At 45.7% G+C, this 18,609-nt stretch overlaps 6 protein-coding genes across 6 annotated transcripts; 3 read left to right on the forward strand and 3 right to left on the reverse strand.

Annotated features, from left to right (window-relative positions):
• Positions 1-23: 23 nt before the first annotated feature.
• On the reverse strand, positions 24-1,967 carry F5Y00DRAFT_266366 (kinase-like protein; the record flags this gene model as incomplete). The annotated part of the gene is made up of 3 exons (XM_048011928.1): positions 24-1,019; positions 1,072-1,887; positions 1,959-1,967. 3 exons carry the CDS (start codon positions 1,965-1,967, stop codon positions 24-26), a joined length of 1,821 nt encoding a protein of 606 aa, XP_047860567.1.
• Positions 1,968-4,747: 2,780 nt separating this feature from the next.
• On the reverse strand, positions 4,748-5,682 carry F5Y00DRAFT_248237 (UcrQ-domain-containing protein). The gene is made up of 4 exons (XM_048009408.1): positions 5,390-5,682; positions 5,263-5,294; positions 5,018-5,198; positions 4,748-4,961 (listed from the first exon to the last, which is right to left on the reverse strand). The coding sequence occupies exons 1-4, from the start codon at positions 5,443-5,445 to the stop codon at positions 4,910-4,912; spliced, it is 321 nt and encodes a 106-aa protein (XP_047860568.1). The 5' UTR covers positions 5,446-5,682; the 3' UTR covers positions 4,748-4,909.
• Positions 5,683-6,355: 673 nt separating this feature from the next.
• On the forward strand, positions 6,356-7,766 carry F5Y00DRAFT_196164 (uncharacterized protein). Its single transcript, XM_048005265.1, has one exon. The coding sequence runs from the start codon at positions 6,486-6,488 to the stop codon at positions 7,263-7,265; it is 780 nt and encodes a 259-aa protein (XP_047860569.1). The 5' UTR covers positions 6,356-6,485; the 3' UTR covers positions 7,266-7,766.
• A 117-nt stretch (positions 7,767-7,883) lies between these two features.
• Positions 7,884-9,712, forward strand: F5Y00DRAFT_196282 (uncharacterized protein). The gene is made up of 4 exons (XM_048005267.1): positions 7,884-8,073; positions 8,127-8,446; positions 8,506-8,843; positions 8,896-9,712. Exons 2-4 carry the CDS (start codon positions 8,267-8,269, stop codon positions 9,527-9,529), a joined length of 1,152 nt encoding a protein of 383 aa, XP_047860570.1. The 5' UTR covers positions 7,884-8,073; positions 8,127-8,266; the 3' UTR covers positions 9,530-9,712.
• Positions 9,713-10,308: 596 nt separating this feature from the next.
• On the forward strand, positions 10,309-11,284 carry F5Y00DRAFT_266369 (uncharacterized protein; the record flags this gene model as incomplete). The annotated part of the gene is made up of 2 exons (XM_048011929.1): positions 10,309-11,064; positions 11,159-11,284. 2 exons carry the CDS (start codon positions 10,309-10,311, stop codon positions 11,282-11,284), a joined length of 882 nt encoding a protein of 293 aa, XP_047860571.1.
• Positions 11,285-11,316: 32 nt separating this feature from the next.
• Positions 11,317-14,419, reverse strand: F5Y00DRAFT_196172 (glycoside hydrolase family 55 protein). Its single transcript, XM_048005266.1, has 9 exons — positions 14,244-14,419; positions 14,042-14,190; positions 13,592-13,970; positions 13,428-13,538; positions 12,869-13,365; positions 12,251-12,815; positions 12,076-12,199; positions 11,831-12,024; positions 11,317-11,756 (listed from the first exon to the last, which is right to left on the reverse strand). The coding sequence occupies exons 1-9, from the start codon at positions 14,320-14,322 to the stop codon at positions 11,557-11,559; spliced, it is 2,298 nt and encodes a 765-aa protein (XP_047860572.1). The 5' UTR covers positions 14,323-14,419; the 3' UTR covers positions 11,317-11,556.
• Between the last annotated feature and the right edge of the window lie 4,190 nt (positions 14,420-18,609).

Below are 18,609 nucleotides of genomic sequence, written 5' to 3' on the forward strand. Positions count from 1 at the left end.
CTCATATAAGGCGCAATTGCTAGTTAGCAATTACGGCGTCGTTTTTGCGATATCATCATCGTCTCCCCCCGCGGGACATGCTGTTCGACGATATAACTCTCCCTTTGACACTTATTGAAGAGACCCTCTAGTTTCTTGGCGACTTCAGCTGCTGGCAGACGCCTATCCCGCCCAATACGTAGCATACCCCCCTCAATCAAATCAAGAAACTCGTGGAAGTACTGGGTGCACTGTGGGTTATTGCGAAGGTCAGAGATCCAATTCCGAACACCAGGCTTCAGTTCAGCCGACTTTCCATCGGCCGTTGTTCGGTAAAATTTGTCTTCGCTGACCCCTGGGAGATTCTTATCGTCTTCTCCTCGGCAACTTGGGAATTCCTCTTCCACAGCCTCGTACCCCAAAAGGTAACAAGTGATAAATTCCAAGTATGTACATCCGAGAGCCCATATATCGGATTTTCTAGATATCTTTTCGCCCTTAATATCAAACTCCGGTGCTTGATATGTTAAGGTCTTTTTAAGTTTGCTGGCGGTCTGAGCTGAAATCGATATAGCGCGGTGGAATCTCATTAAGCCAAAGTCGGAGAGAACTAACCGCCATCCTGAAGGGCCTGCGATACCCGGCTTGGAAAACCAAAGAATATTGCCGGCTTTTATGTCTCCATGGCGCCCGTATATGGGATAATCTTCCCCCCTATCTGTGTCTTGATCTTTATGTAGCATCGAAAGTGCTTTCGCAATTCCAAGGCACTGTTCAGCCATCCAGCGCACTATGGATATTCTGTCAGGATTCTTGTTGAGTTGGGTCTTCCAGAAATACCTAAGATCGCCATTGGCCTTTGGAAATAGTAGGTAGTATTTTCCAGCTTCACTCTCCTTCTCAATCGTAGCGAGTAGTGGGATTAGATGTTTGTCAATGCCGTAGTTGTATTTGCTAAGAGCATCAACCTCCAGTTTGAAATCATTATAATTTAACGATTTCAGGCGCTTAAGAGCGAACGAATGTGAACCGTCGATGTACTTTCCGTAGCTTAGTTCATAAATTGCAAGAATCTGCTTGTGGATAACCTACTGGCTGGTTGCAAAAGTGGTAATGTGAAGGATGTATCTTCACTAGAAAAACATCGCCGAACCCCCCTTGTAAAACGACCTCTTTAACATCTGGGTCCAGTGATTCCACCTCAACCTCGACATGATTCGTTTTTTCCGTGAATGGCAAGACGTCCGAGGCTTCTAAGATGTAGTGAGGGATAATATTCTCCGGTCGGTAAAAGAATGGTGCAATAGCCCACCATTGGTAGGCTGCAAAATTGTCCAAGTTTCCTTGCTTCCATTCTTTCCGGTCTTGGAAGAGGTACTTCAACGTCTCCTCACTAATTTTACGGCCATTATTTTCTCGTAAAATCGTTATCCCATTTTCATTTCGCTCTACTTTTGGTAAAGGGAGATAAGAGTCGTCGATATGCTGGTCGATAAACCTGCCGATGCACCTAGCGTTCTCGCATAGTACCAGGATGGCAAATGTCCGAAAGAAGAGACCTTCACTTCCTTCGGGTTGATTTGTACAGATTTTATCCACCCATTTTAATATTTCGTCTCGAGAAGCATCATCTTCTCGGAGAGCTTGTTCAACAAGCCTGGGGTTCCTAGCCAGGTCAAGCTTGTCGAAAGGTATAAAGTAAGTATCTTCATTGTTGGTATGAGATATTCTGCTTTCCCGTAAGACTTTATAGAGTTTCTCATTCCTACACGTATTGAATCCATTTGAAACGCCCACACTTGCATTGCGTTTCCGAGAATCTTGCCGAAACTTGTCGCCGCGATCGTGGCATTTTACATGGGAATTTGCATTATCTTTTGGGGATTGACCACCCCGAGATTGAGTAATCTACATATTCATGTAGTGTTAGAATTCGATAGTCTAGAACAAAGCTGAATCTCGTGAAATGACTAGCTTACATTGAGCATGCAGAAATGCTCGCTCTTCCCCTGAAAAGAGGTACCTAATACTGATCCAGGGTAGCTAATTTATGAAAGGATGAAAGGAAATGATCTATTAATTGTTTCTAGTACTCTAATAGTAATCATCTGAGATTGATAGCGGGGGGTCTGGTGATTCATCAACATGAATATTGGATGTGTTTTGTCGCTGACACATCGAAATATTTATATCTGTAAATTAATAGAGGGCCGCAACAAGGCAACATAAATGTAGGCAGCAGCTTCTCTGTGGTTTGCCTTGTGCAGACCAATGCCCTCAGCCTCAAAACTTTCACTTTCTTCACAGCCTTATATCGTCCTGGGTCTTATATTTGGTGACCCTTGTCATATTTCTTTCGGTGAGCCAGAGCAAGCTTGAAGTTAGGGCTCTAACTGAGTCTCCATCCGTCCAAGGGAAATAATTAACCTGCCTTTAAAGACGCGGAGTTGAAAGATAGCCGCCCGTAGGTACAATCCTTTGTATTTCCGCAAAGCGAAAAGAACTTAGATTATAATTACCTACCAAAAGTATTATAGTATTTGCATTACCCCTTTCCAAGTAACTCTCGTCTGAGCTAAAAGGTAAATCACGAAAATAAGGAATGAGGTAATATTGATTTGTCCTACACACCAAAGATATCCTACACACCAAAAACAGTTTACGTGGTGAGGCACACTTTAGCCGAAGTATCCAATCCTACGCCATGTCTCAAGGGCACTCCCACCTTTGCGGAGGTTAAGAACTCTTTCCTTTATAATGCTGAGGTGAGAAGTAAGTGAAGTCAGCCTAACAATGGCCCAGTACGTTTATATGATATGTCTAAGCCATAATCTAAATAGATCTCCTCGATTACCCAATGCAAGACCCAGTAACTGAATACCAGCGTAGTGATAGCACGGATGTACCTACCTACCTAGGTAGGTATACATACTACGCGGTGTAAAATGATATATTATTAGCCCACGTTGAGTGTACTCAGTTGCCCGGCCTTCATTGTGGCTTGAGAGCAAAGCTGTGTTACACAACATAATGCAATGAAACCCTGAAAGCTGGCATGATATATCCGGCTCCTACCTCTTGTGAGCACTACAAAGCAAGACACGTAGTAATTCATCCGATGAGAATCAATGATAAATAAGGCTTTGAGCAACTTTACACGATTCATTTTTTGGGAACCAATAGTTATAGGCAAGGAGTCTCAGTTGATAGCATAGGTAAGGCTGACTTGGGAGTCAAGATGCAAATGTTTACCTATTGGTAGCACTGCATTTACCACTATTTAAGGTCCTTAGGTAGGCCACGAATATAAGTTACGTTCAAGATATCTATGGCCCCACTGTGGTTTACAGTGGCTTTTCAGGCTTACCGATATCATCTCCCGGCACAACGCCTCCTTGGCCTTACTATATAGGTATATATTGAACCGTAGGGTCACCCAATGTCCAAAACCACAATCATCTTCATCAAGCTCCATCTACGAGGACTCCGTTTTATCCGTCCTTTGTCGTCACTTAATCCATCGAGAAATGGCATCTCTCCCATCTCCGTCGCACATTTTTTCGAAATCGGAGAATACTCGAGAACTCCGCGAAAGCACATTCAAAGCAAAAAACAATACAGCATGCCGGGCGGAATATAGAATTCCTGGTTATCTAGTGAATCCAGTGCATCTTATTGAATTATTGCAAGAGAAATTCAACAATGATTACAAAGTTAGGGTAATTGTCCAAAAGATCCCAACTCTTAGTACCGGCACTGACTTGGCGAAAAGCTTAGGAATGACAATTATTTCATATCTACTCCTGAAAGGCTTACACAGGTAAAATATCATCTAAAAGGCATTAAAAGAGAAATTACTTGATCTAACTGATTAGAACGAGTTGATCCGGTGCTACTGAGCTTCCAAGCCCTTACATTCATCGAACATATAATTCAGTAGTATTTTAACTTCCATGTGCCGCTCATAAGCGTAGCCGATGGACTACGACCAAAGAAAGATTATTTACGCCGCTTCTTGGACTATAATGTACATTTTAGGAACAAAGTGCTATTGAGTCCTTCATAATATTAGCAATTTGAATTATTTTCTTTTTTTCTTGACAGGGCTTGATTGTCATCAGCCTCATGCAGCTATTAGGGCTTCCTGTCTTACATGTAATGATAGCCGAGGGATGAATATGTATGCTTATCTGAGGTATCTCGGGTAGGCAGTTAATAAGCACACATTTCTCTTCCGATATGTAACCCTTATGAGGATATACGTGATGCACATGTTAAATAGGTAATGAAAATTAAGATGCCTTCCTACACCCCCTTTTTGAATCACCAATTAAAGTGAGTTTAATAGTATTTCAACTTAGAAATTCTTTGCTAAAAGTTCTATTAACTGATGTGGGCGAACATGAAGTAAGTGTAGGGAGAAAATATATGAGAAAAGAATAACACTTAATAACCACTGAGACTTATAATTCCTGTCCTGTCCTTGAAGATGATACTGTTACTGTTTCAAAAGCCTATTCATCCGTAAACTTTAGGAATTCCTTCGATGGAATACAAATTCTCGCAATAATTCCAAGGAAAGATTTTACTATGACATTGTTCTTGAGTGTCTCAACCGATAGCCATAAATATACCATATAGAATCCCATATTTTACTTTCTTCTACCCGTTAAAAGAAGATACCGAGCATACAGAGACGTAGGTTTATTATAGATGAAGAGTTAAAAGATACCTATTACACAGTGTTCATCCCATACCTGTCTGAGGTGGACCGAGAAGCAAGAAAACAACTTCGTTGTTCCGCGAAGAACTACAAATTGGCTACAGGAGCCTACGGCTATACATACTGACAATATTCTTCATTATGGATGTTTCGTTTAGAATTTTTACAATAGCTATAAACACAAAGATAATCGCAACATCATCTTTTCTAGTCGGTATTAAACTCGGCCCTTCCGGCTTTGCTATTCAGATACTCGTTCCTATAGCTCGTGTTATTCTATGAATTTGAAACGAGCTACCTTCGTCGGAGACATACCTCTTGTTAGCCCAATCCATGGCATAATAGGCAGCGAGAAACGGTGGTGCCCAGTACAGAACTTGCCCACAGAACCGACGCCAACTGTTAAACACAGCGTCGTGGGCAACACCAGTAAAGATTTTCTGGCGGTTTGAACTAAGACTGTATGTGATTATGTTCTTCTGGGGTATGATACAGCCTAGACGTACGGGTCGGGTTAGCTTAGCTCTGGGTAAGTTGGGTTTCTATGGGTTGAACTGTACCAAGATGCCCCCATGTATCTTTGTTCAGATAGCTATAAATCAGATTATGGTTACTAAAGTTACTTCCCGTTGAAATGTGGTAGTATAGTTAATAGTAAAATGTAGTCTGATATGTTCCCTGACTTACTGGTTATATTTGCCGATAGGGGGCTCGGTGGCTCGTAGTATCTGGGATGGACGCATCACGTCGAATTTGGAATTGTCTCACGTGCTGTGTCTTTACACTATAAAATCGGAATCAAGAGGCCTATATAGTGATGTTGATGTAAAATCGAAACCAGGAAATCGTGCTGCTTTTCTAATTCGAAATTAAGTCGGCTAAGAAATACGACACCGAGAGAATCGGTGAGCAACGTACTCTTAATATCTATCTTCAATGAAGAGTCGGGATTACGGATGTAAGTGTTAGTCCGAGTAAATGGAATCGTTCTAGGTTAAGATCATGCTATCGGCAGTATAGTAGCATATGTAGTAGTGTATGCAGGCTGCTTACATTGTGTGGGGGGATGACACCAACATCGAAAGGCTCATAGAAATCCCGGGGTTTTCATTTGTCACTATATTTGGTTGCCAGTTATTAGAGTATTAACGATACTCGATCCGGATTCAGGAAGACTTTGCCGAATTATCATAAAGACATCATTTCCATTTGATGTTAGATGCTAACTCGTCACGATCGCATCACTCATCTATAGAACTGCGTATGAGAGATTTGGGAATGTTAATACTCTTAACAAAGTCGCATTACCCTCTCAGCCTCTAAGTAAGGCTTAGCTATAGCTACCTCTTCAACTATATTATATATACCAGTATATTTGATCCATTACAGCCCTTGTATCTCTCCACAGCTATTTGCTCGCGTTGTTTAAACTAAATATATTCTTTGCGCCTCGTCTAGTACGACACTGTCATGCATTATTGTCTAGTGTAAAGCGCAAAATGTACATCGTGTCGGGATGTTGATTTCACTGTATATTTAACTGTGTGGGGTTGCAATGTGGGCGAAGCTTCGAGCATTGAGTACCTAGGTACCTACATGTACTAAGGTACCTTCCTATGTATCTAAGTAGACATGTACTTCGTACCCAAACGCCAAACGCCAAACGCCAAACGGCACATGAATGGAGCTTCAAACTTTAATGTGAAAAAAAGAAGAAAGAATAAAATTTAATTTCAATCCCGTCAAAAATTCATATTATTATCATTAGACCAACCAAAATCTCATGGAACCGGATACCGCGGGGTTCTTTGAAGAACCAGCCGATTATTATCCCCCATCACCGCCCCCAACCTTTCAAGTTTACACACTACAGTCAGGGGAGACCATCACACTTCATCTTGTAGGCCATAGCCCCTTGGAAGCCCACCATCTGTGGAATGGCAGTCGCATTATATCTAAATACTTCGAGTCCCATGTATCGGAAGTCCGAGGCCGAACTGTGCTCGAGCTCGGAGCCGGAGCCGGGCTACCTAGCATAGTGAGCGCTATCCTGGGGGCCGAAAAGGTCGTGGTCACCGATTACCCCGATCCCGATCTGGTTGTCAACATGAAGAAAAATATCCTAGGATGTGAACTTATACCTATAGTAGACGGAAATCCCGACAATTCCTCAATAGTTGCTGACGGCTACGTCTGGGGAGCTGATGCGACCCATCTACTATCGCATCTGGAGTCAGTCAAGAGGGACAAATTTGATGTGCTTATCTTGGCCGATCTACTATTCAGACACTCTGAACACGGAAACATGATTTCGTCCATCGAGGCGACCATGAGCCGGAAGAAAACCAGCACTGCCTTCGTCTGCTTTACAAGTTACCGGCCCTGGCTGCAGCATAAGGATCTCGCATTCTTCGACCTTGCGCGAGAGAGAGGGTTCATAGTTGAGAAATTACTCGAGGAGAAAATGGACAAGGCTATGTTTGAAAATGATCCAGGCGACGAGGACGTTCGGAAGACGGTTACAGGCTTTACGTTACGCTGGCCGGACGAAAAGTGCATATAGGGCACATCGGGCGCAGTCGGTCTGCTGCTATTTTTTCATCAAGGCCTTCCAGGATCTCTCCGGATCGTATTCAAATGGTGAGAGGTGTGGGCTGCATCTCGTCTGACACGCAGTTGTGTGCTGCCCCTACCTTATCTGACTGGCACTCATCGTCCATACAAACCTCATCAAAGCAATTAAGAACCAATGAGGTAAACTTCACGATCTATTCTCCAAAAATGTGTGACCCGAAGCGAAAGAGCACGCAGTATCGCAGATCCTACTGTGGTGGATGTAGAACTTATTAGGGCTGTGATACCGCCTGCTTCGATTGGATAAAAGAGACTACGAAGACGCTTAACGCCAATAGCATATAACAAGCACGTCGTATCTGGGCGCTTTTCATTCATAGTGTCTGTGTACCTTGTTCTTCTTCCGCCTCCTTTGGGTAGCGCTGGGTGGATCTACAAGGCGGTGCATGCAAGTGTTGGTTGTTTTCGGCTGCAGGCCTACCACATTTAGCTCTTCTGGTGTTGGCTTTCAGTCAGCTTTCCTGCTGGCCCCAGGTTTTTCTGCATCGCCTTTATTAACTGCGTAATTCAGTCTGATTAAATATGGTGTCAAAAAACTGCGAGATTCCGGCATGACTACTACTTGCAGTTACAATATCGCCAAGTATTGCATCGAGTAGCCTTAAAAGGGTTATTGAGATACAGTCTGGAAGAGTAAAGTTAATAACAAGCTATTCCGGGAATAACTAATGTCCAGTGACGATCAGCTAAGTATGGAAATATTGGCTGGGCTGCATACTGCGCGGGTTGCAGTTACAGTAAGGCATAGCCTCATTCCGATTACCGACAATAATCGAACCAAAATACACAGACCTTCACATCTGCATACATCTTCCTAGGTCTTGAAATATAATTCAGATTGATATCTTCCGTTCCTACGGAGGAGGACTGACCTCGTCGGATCCGTGTCGATTAAATCCTCGTCGACAATAGTCCCTCTTTTCAACTACTATGGAATGGCTGTCGTCAAAGTGGGCACCGAGATGGACTGTATCGAGATGGCTTCTTTTTGCCAGGCTGTTACAGGTGTCGGGTACTCTCGTAACTGCTGTAATGAACGGATTTCTTCTTGTATACATCCATATTAATCGACTCGGCCTTGCGACAAGTATGTTTTGTCTAGAGATGATGGTTCGTATTGCCTCCTTAGCCATTTGTTTTCAACCATCAAGGAACTTAGCAGTGTTTAGGTTTGTGTCGCACTTATATACTCTGGCATTGTACTATTGATGCAGCACTCTGGTAGCTGGCGGAGAAGATCTAGCACGATATTGGCTACTATCTTCATCGCTGGCGATGTGGCATTCAATGGAATCATGATCGCAATCATAACAGTACTCTCCCGCACGGGGCTTCCAACAGATTGTTATGGGTTAACTCGAGACGATAAGGAAAATAACGACGCCCCTGACAAACCGCCCCCGGGATATGATACGATACGATTCGGCAACGGAGATAATATAAGGGGACTACTTGATAGATACTGTTCCCTGGAACAAAGTTTCTATTTTATCGGCGTAGCACTAATGTACGAAACTCACGGTTCCCTCGTGTATTCGTCTATCTACTAATAACGGCAGATTTACTTACATGTTGACGATAACATTGGGAGTCTTACGGATCTTTGAGCAACGTTGGAACCACGGCCAAAAGGATCACTCATGCATGTCAGAAGATAACATACATCAACTTGATCACATAACATACAATGTTCAAAGCCCTAATCCCGAGAGAGGCCTAGATAGTGCGGCGCCATCTAGTGAAGGGGTTTCTACGCCAGCCGCTAGGGCTAACCCGACAATACGAACCCACGACTTCGGGTCTACGGGTGACCTAAACGAGGATCGCGTATTCAACGAGCAAAGGAGGACACTGCAACTTCCTGTCTCGCCAGTTTCTGTCGCTTCCCGAATATCTCAGGTGTCTCCCATTTCACCAGTTATGCGCCAGCATGGAATATTCCATACGACATCTCAGGACGTGCCGGACACGTCCGTGGGCAGTTCGGATCTCGCAGCCGAGGCTATGGTGACAGATGGGTATCGATATAGACTTCAACCAGGAATTCCGTCGCTGCCTGCTTATTCCCCAAGTCAGTCCAGGGGACAGTTTATGGATGGGCATGGCGATGAGTCGAACGAGATGCGTTTGAGTGGGTATGTCAAGGGCAAGACGCGGGCGCAAAACATGAAGGACTCGGGTCTAGGCATCTAGAGATATGTCATGAGTACGCTTCATATCTGGCGATGTATAGAATATGTTGACGAGTGGCGGCGGCCTATTCATTTCCTTTTTTACGAGCGACGGCGTAGGAGGCTCAGTCTATTCTCGATTTTACGAAAAGTTTTCTTGTTAATATGGTAAATATACTCGGTTCGACTTCTTGACTTATTGTTTTCACTCTAGTTAACCTAGAATAATACACTGTGGTCTAGATAGTTCTATTCCCCGCTTAGCTACCCCAAGCAGCCCAACCCAGGGAAGCTCGGAATCGTACCGACGGAGCGCAACGTTGTATCATACACTAGTGGAGGCGACAGGTTCTTTGACGATTCAACCCCGCAATCCGATGAGATCATCTCCACCACCGCTATCCCAACTCTACATACCTTGTCTACCTGCCTGCATATCACTAGACCATCCATCCCTCCGGAGGAATATCATCGTTTCTACTCCAACTCGTCGATCACGTAGCCTTATTCTAATAGCTAACTATAAGGGGCATTACTCGGTTCTATCGCGGGCCGGACCATACGCTTGATCTAACCTACCCCAAGCAGCAGTAGCCTAGTCTCCAAGCCGCTACCACGAGAACATACAGTCGTCCATTCAAAGGCTAGGCCTAGAGGACTGTTACTCAAGACGACGTTACGCAAGTATATTTAGAACGTCACACTTCAAACTGCTAGTGCGCAGCGCAGAGCCAAGTAACTACCTAATCCAAAAGCACGAGGACCTCGGTCCGTATACACATACCTTTGCCGCCGTCCACGATGCCCACCTCGACACTACGTTCTCAGCTGGACAGGGACGGGTTCGTAGTCCTGAGGTCGATCCTCAACGCGGAACAGGTCTCGCAGCAGCGCGCCGCCGCAGAACGCACGAGGGAGCTCGCGCTCAAGGGGTCCTGGCCACATGTGCGCACGGTCGGGAAGCAGTTCCCACCGTGGACGTGGAGCCCTGGGGTTGGGATCTGGGGAGTCCAGCACCTGCTGAACCCAGCATTACCCGACGCTCCTACGTTCACCAAAAGCTACTTTGGCGACGAGGTCCTAGGCGTGGCAAAGGAGCTACTTGGCCCATGCTCAGACGACGAGCTAGTCATGGAGCTGTACAATCTGCTCGTGCGACCCTCGGACGGCACAGACTTCGAGCTGCGCTGGCACCGCGACGATATCCCTGCTGATGCCGGCGCCCAGGAAGAAATCAATCGCCTGAGTGAGCCTGCTTGGCATGCTCAATGGAATCTAGCGCTGTGCGATGGCGACGAGAGTTTGATCGTGGTGCCAGGATCGCACGCACGACCTAGGACCGAGCAAGAGCGTGCTGCTGGTCCTTTTGAGCCGGATATGCCGGGCCAATTAGTTGTGAAGCTTAATGCTGGAGATGTCGTGTTTTATAATAACAATATACTGCATCGAGGCCGTTATGACGGCAGTCGCGAGCGCTTGAGTCTGCATGGGTCTGTTGGACATGTTGCTGGCGGTAAATTGAGGGCTAGAAATGTGCTGCAGCATGCTGTTGGTAGCGTGAGTGTTTGATTTCTTCATTGTTACTGCTACCCCTTTTGCCCTAAGAGCGGCCCATAATTGATGCAGAGTATACTAACTGTAAATATTATAGTGGGTAGATAAATGTGACTTTGGCAATCTGGATGAGAAGCAAAGGGCAAGGGCGGAGGGAATGCGAGCACGATTAGTCAAGTTAGGAAGCGAAAGCGGCGATGTTGGATATTCCCTAGATGGATGATGGCTCAAATGTTTATTCCCAGCAAGCCTCCCAAATGGCAATTTAGATCCAACTAAAATTACCTACTATATACATTGAAGGTACTTAATTCCAATAATTTAAAGGATATACAGCGAAACATAATATGCAAACCAGCCCACGCAACCTATGATATATCCCGCAGATCTCAATTTGTATCTGGTATAACCTGGGTGTCCACGTAGGGATAGAATTATTCCGCTCTTTGGCGAAGCGCTTCCAGCGCGAGATGGTTGTTCACATCGACTCGGGTTCTAGCCGGTCCTGAACAGCATGATATTCGCCGGGAACACGTTGACGTTGTCTTGCCACTTGGCTAAACTCTTGCCATCTTGATCGATCATGCTAAGAGAGCCGATTGTGTTGAGGGCGTAGATGTTAACGTTGCTAGTCGAGCCTTCGAGCGAGACGATTCGCGCCTGGCAGTTTTCGCCTGCGTCTACGGTAGAGCAATCTAGAAAGGTACAAAGTTAATATCTGGATCCTTCTCGCTGTTAAGGAAAATGGGAAGCTTGGATCTAGACTTACCAGTACTGTAGTTGTTGAAGAACGAATAGTGGCCGGCACCGTAGATGAAAATATCTGACGAGTCGACGACACGGAGACCCCATGCATTGGCGCAGTTTCCTGAAACACCAGAACATGATGTCGCAAAGTCGGGGTCCTTAAGAGCTGTGACTACAGGGAAAGGCTTGGTAGCATCCGGCGTAGGCTGGTAGTACCTTAAAAAAGTGTTAGTATTGGTAATTATGAAAAGATAGGATTCAACTTACGGGGTCTCGGTCTGGAGCATGCTGGCAAAGATGTTCTTCGTCCCAGAAAACTGGTAGTTGTAGAGGTTGTTATGCTCAACAGCAGTACCAACGAGCCAGAAGTTTCCGACGGTCGATTCGATGACTATAATCCGTTAGTGATCCGTGAGAGCCAGAAAGAGTACATAGTTCTTACGGAGACCCCTGCCAGAGTAGACAGTAATCTGTGTGTTGGTGGCGTCTTCAATGTCGTGGTCAGCTGTCCACAGCCATGTGTTCTCCATATAGAGGTTGGATGCCTTCGATGTAACGTGCATTAACATGTACGCGCCGATGCAATTCGCGTCGATGGTGCTGGAGCCGGGCTGCTTAAGGCACTGTGCGACTTGGAAGTCCGAGCCGGTAAATCCACCAACCCTCGCGTGGACATCCCACATACCACTCGGAGTATCTGCTGTTGAGGCCAGGTTCCACTCAATAAGAGTAGCTCCAGGAGCAGCTCCTTGGCTTCCTACAACAAAGTCCGAGAACTCTACTTGTCCAGCATCGCCTGAGTTGGCACCGACTTGTAGCAGAGGCTTCGGGTTGCTCATGTCACCAAAAGTTGCGCCGCTGGCTACGATGATAGGGTAGCCTTCTCCGACAATCTTTGAGTTCGCCGGAATGCTTAGGGTCGAAGTAACTTTGTAGATACCATGGTCAAGGAAGAGAACCTTTCCAGCGGAAGCTGCGCTGTTAATGGCGGACTGTAGCGCTGCGGTCTGTTACTTTGTTAATAAATCACTAATATTATCGAGACCATGGGTAAACTTACATCATCAGTCGTAGAATCACCTTTAGCTCCGGAGCTTCGGGCGCTCACGATATCGGACGCAGCAAGATTCTCATACTGAGGCTTTGATCGGGAGTAGTAAGCACCGTCGACCACGAGGGAGGCAGGCCTTGTGTTAGGGGTGATAGTTGCTGAGAATGTGCTAGGTCCGTCGGGTGTGTATTGGTGACCCTGGCCCCATGCTGCAATTGTCGTAGAACCTCCTTCGAGTAAAGTACCACTCGGGCCCTGAACTGCGACAGGGACATTCTGGAGGTTGAGGTTCTCCAAGATGATACTTGCGGCTGTGTCCGGCTTAGAGCCAGATTGGGCTGCCGTCGTGATACCGACCGGAGTGTCCTTGAAAGTACTGTCGATAACTGTAATGGAGCCAGTCGCAATCGCATCAGATCCACCGGCTGTGATATCAATTCCCTTTTGGCAGTTGTTGATCTGCAGTCCAATGTAGGTCCAGCCCCAGTTCCACAGTTGGATAATGGCTATAGGTCAATAGTCAATACATAAATATTCCATATCCCCTACATGTAGTGTGATGGCATACCTGTTTGACAGTTGTTAAATACCAGGTTCCTCATGGTGTATTGTTGGTTGCCCATAGATGCTCCTGTTGCGCCTCCATTGAACGTCAAGTCACTCATGAAACCTCCGGAGCCTACGAATGTCAGTCCAAGGCAAAGGGTAAACAGAGAGGTATGTAAAGCTTACCGCTCTCAATGAAAAGTCCGACGTGAACGACACTGGGATCCGTAGGCATGTTGAACTCGACATTAATAAGACTAGTCGCTTGCGAAGTTGGCCAATGGATACCAGTCGCTGCGGTCGCCGGCGCAATACCGGTGGTATCAAAGACAAAGTTGCGAATTTGACGGTAAAAGACGTTTGTCGAAACCCAGTTCAAGTTCTCGCTATAGTAAGGGTTGCCGTCGATCAGACCAAAACCTTGGAAGTCGGCACTACCTTTGATCACGGGTCGATTGGACGGATCACCGACCATCTGAGTAAAATACGGTGGGACAATGGACTTGGAGATTATATAGGTTCCTGATGGGAAGTAAACGACTGCCGGAGTCGTAGTGGTAGAAGCCTAGGTTTTTCAAATGTCAGTACTCATAACATATTCAGTAGAAGTGTACCACCCCGCCGAGTATAACATACACATCCTTGCAAGCACCTGTTGTCAGGCGTGTTCATGGCCGCCGTGATGGCAGCAGTGTCGTCTGTCGTTCCATCACCTTTGGCACCGAAGTCTTTAACATTACGGAACACCGTATAGCCATCACCTCCAAAAGGTGCGACGCCCTGGTCTGTTTGGATGTTAATTTATGCTTCATCTAGGAGACATCAAGGGCACTCTTACGAGTTATATCCTCAAGCCAGTAAGCGTTTACGGTGGCGGCGAGGCCGATTGCAGCCGAAAGGAATGTTTGGAACCGCATATTGCAAACTGAGTGATGAAGACACGAACAGCAAGATGCATATAGGTCCCAAGTTGGGACGAAGGAAGAGAACTTATAAGAGAAAAGAAACGAAAGGTAGAGTTGGGTGTCGTCACATGTTGTGAGATTATCACAGCTGGCTGGGTCATGCACCGATGATAAATAGCAGGGTTGGAGCCTCAAGGTAACGTGAACTACCCAGTGACTGAAGATCTTACGTAGGATGGAGAAAAATCAAAGACATGAGATAGTCGAAAGCTAAAGCAAGACCCCTGCCTGACCTTTTTCGAACTCCATGTTGAACAAGCGAACTTAGGTTGATTCGACCGAGCGCAACAGCCACGCGCAAGGTTGCATACTAGCGAACGGGGTTTGACCGCTCGACTACTCGAATAGAGTATATTGAGCACCTCCTTGTTAAACTCTACCAAGACACAACATTCCTGGAGGAAACGATCCAGCGAAGTAGCATTGTGGGGACCAAGGTCGCAGAGATCTAAAACTAGGTACGGAGGTAGGCTTCGACTAGCACGCATATGGACTCTGTCAAAGTATAAGGTGGTGGAGCCGTATGCATCGAAGGTCATCCTTTCATTGCGGCAGCTCTTAGGACCAGTAGAGCGAGAATATTCTCAGGGTCAGGCATTACCGCGGCTTGGAAACCTCCTACTATAAACGGAATCGTCTATTCAGGTACCATGCGCGATGTGATAGGTAGGATGGAGGAGCCGACAGGAGATTGGATACCGTTGGCCATCCTAAATTAGTTGGAGTGTTCCAGGTAAAGGTGGTTGTTTCAAGCATGTGACGTTGGAGCCGCGAGACATTCGAGACCACATGTAAGTCATCGACTTAGACTGGGGGCTATCCGGGGGCCATCTGACACGGCTTCGCGCCGGCGCTATGTACAAATCCGCAGCCCTGGAATTTTGAGAATAGCCACTATCGGATGATTTTCTTTTTCTTTTCTTTTTTTCCTTTTTCGTCTTGTCGCAATGCTTGGGGATCAGTCCCAACCAAACCTGAGATTTTGAGCCCAATCCGCAAGAAGTCTAACCCATGTAGACTCAACATCTAAAAGATTTCTTGTCCATGCATGATAAAAGCTTTGGGTAGGTTACTACTGCGTTGCGTTGCATTTGTTCATGGCAGAGTCGGTACCCCTGGCGCTAAGCTTTTTCATTTAATTTTCTGTGGCGACAGGAGAGCTTGTCTGGCAATACTGTTCAATGCTATTAGGAGACAATGGATAGAAAATGGATATTCGTGGTTGGAGCTGGTTGGATTCTTACTTGAAATCCAGGGGACGGCCCGATTGGGTTTCGATCAATCTAAATAATGCCAGATAATGGAAGGTGGTGAATCGGCCAAACCTGGGGGAGGCCGGGGGTTTTCCAAGGTTGTATGCTTAAAATATCCTTGGAATGTTTCAAAACATGACTTAGGAAGGCAGAACGCGTTACCTGATAGGGTACAGTAATCGATCCTTAAGGATACTGTGCTAAATACACTGTTCCTCTTTTTCTTCATCCGATCTATGCTTGTTCATCCTTTCCTCTCAACACACCGTCACCCATTCTGATTCGTCTATTAGTAAATTATTATGTAGGTAATACATATATAGAGCGTCTCATTTCCGATATCTCCAGAGAATTGCTAATGGTAGCACAATTATAAAGAATGCCACGCGGCCGCCTCTTGCGTGAGACCATGTTTGTCGGATCTGTGGCTGACGGTTTTACTTACACTTACACCAACACTTACATGCTCGGTATCACCGTTAAACCATTACCCGACAGACATGTATTTAAAGGGAAATCTTACTTAGACATTACCAAAGCGCAAACTTGGATAAAATATAATTCGTATTAAATAGTCGCTGCCCTTCAAACCTTCTACCCTAACCCATAAAGATCGAACACCCACACGCTCCTCTCCCTCTCCCTCAGACTCGAGTCACTGCAAACGAAGCTTTCCCCTCTTTTAAGAGCTAGAATTCAGCTTCATCTTGGTCTCCATCGAGTCTTGGCGATAAGGCTTGAATCATTCATCCCCTCAAGATCATCTGCCGGCGTCTCTTTGCGATCACTTTCCTACTCCGCTTCGATGTATCTACCTACCTAACATAGTGACCAAGGAGAAGACAATTCTTCAATATCGAGAGCTTAAGCTATTACACCGAACCTCGCAACCTCTGTTCTCTTTTAGCCTACCTATAGAGTCGTTGGGATGCTATCATGGGATCTTGTCATGAGGGCTTTTGGTCCACCCCAACCGAATCTGCCAAGAAGCGAGTTCTGGTAGGAATATCTCAGCCATTGACGGCGGCGATGGCATCAGTTATGGAGCTTTGCCGGCTCATAGCTCGGGTTCCTCAATACTTCCAACTTCAATACCGGATCTTAATTTGTGATTATCCGTCCAAGGACAGCGCTTTGAGGCCCACCATCTCTGATCCCGCTGATGATTACTGCTGCGGTGGGACCTTGGCGCTACGGTTCTTGGTATGCAGGTTTTGATGAAATCCGGGGTTCGCTAACTGGTGGGTGTCGCGGTATCTGAGAAGGGCCTTATATGGGGTCTCCGGAACTAGTCAGTCCACCACCGGAAGAGCGGCTATATTTGCGAACTCGGTAAGTCACGAGAATACGTAGTAGGTTAGTCAGGGCATCGCATCATACTAAAATGAGCACTTCTACATACGTAGCTGCCGAGTCGCTTTAGTAAATTGCCAGACATAATCTGACATTAGGTAAGTAGTGTGTTTGTGAGTCTATCTAACCCTTGGTGGGCAAGTTCTAATAGTCGGATAAGGAAAGCCGTCGTGTTGGTAAGTTTACCTTAGGTACCTCTTTTAGCGAGGTCATATCTCGTTACACGGACCAGGGTTTAGGGTAGGACATAACCTATATTTTAGTTCATTTTAGGTTGATTGTAACTTCCATTATACGTACTCCGCATTCGAATTTCCGTATTCCCATTGCCCGCTGCCCATTGTCACGCCCCAGTTCCCCAACTTCCAACTTAACTCCACATATTCGGGTAATTTGCAATTCTTCGATTTCAATCATACCGAGTTACGAGCGAAATCAATTTGAAAAATCTACAAAAACCCACCGTCTCCCATTTATATATCACAAGAACGGCGTTTTGGGGACGCAGCACGTGTAATTGCTAAGTGTCTAATGTAAGATTATTCCTCTCACTACATCGTAGGTATAGTACCTCTTACGTGAGGTATCTACCGTATCACAACACCAGGCCATACCTCTTACTATCATCGTCAATATTCCCCTCTTTGCCTGGCCGGCCGGCAAAGCAATCTATGGCAAGGTCAGACCTTGCCGATCACTACTATAAGGAGCCTCAGTTGAGGAGAAGATCAACGCTATCCGAATTCGATGGGCCATTCGTCTTAATTTGAGTTCCAAGTGGCGTGCCTTGGGCTTAAAACAGGCGTTACTCGTGCAGCCGTGTTACCTACGTACCATCTTGCTACTGCTACGGAAACCTGACCTACCTTCTAACGGGGCTACGAATAACGAGCGTTCGTTGTAACAATATGGAACCTGATAGGAAACAACCTCGTTTCCTCGTCCTTCTCTTTTCCCTTTCGTTTCCACCCCATCTTCTCATTTTGAACACTTTACTCCAATCCCACCAATCACGACTCCGCTAAAAGCCTTAGTGTTATTTCCCACGATCTTGTTTATTGTTGACGTAAGATCTCAATTGAATCCTCCAATATATAACTAAGCTCAAAGCTACCGTTAACTATTTTTTAAACCCCAATAGCAACGATTGACCGCCTAACTTCGGGGTAAGATATGATACGAGTTGGTAGACGTCCTAAAAAAGTAGCAATATTGTAACCTATACGCAGCAGGTGAGTTACCTCTCATCTATGTCATCCTCAGCTGATTGGCTACCCCCGCCCCCCACACTTTCCCACTCATGCTGGCATGTAGCTAGTTTCTCCAATGCGGAGACTGTACCGAGGGGTGCTATCGATGAATATGGGGTTAACTGACAGGGCACCCCATCCCCAGTGCTTGTTTATGTCTGGGGGCGGGGAATGCACCTAAAAAATCTGACGCTGCTATCTACGAAATCATAGACCTTGCGTACGTTTATTACTCTTCCTGCATGTACCTTACCAAGGGCTGCAGCTCGCTTGTTATAGGCGTGATATGCGTACCTACATGAGGTGTCTTGCATCAACAATAAATGAATGAATGAATGAATGAGGAGGAGCTACATGTCGGTAAGACGAATTCTCCTCTCGGT

The sequence above is a fragment of the Daldinia vernicosa genome, assembly GCF_022497035.1.
Source record: "Daldinia vernicosa strain CBS 139.73 unplaced genomic scaffold F5Y00scaffold_70, whole genome shotgun sequence".
Lineage (NCBI taxonomy): Eukaryota > Fungi > Ascomycota > Sordariomycetes > Xylariales > Hypoxylaceae > Daldinia > Daldinia vernicosa.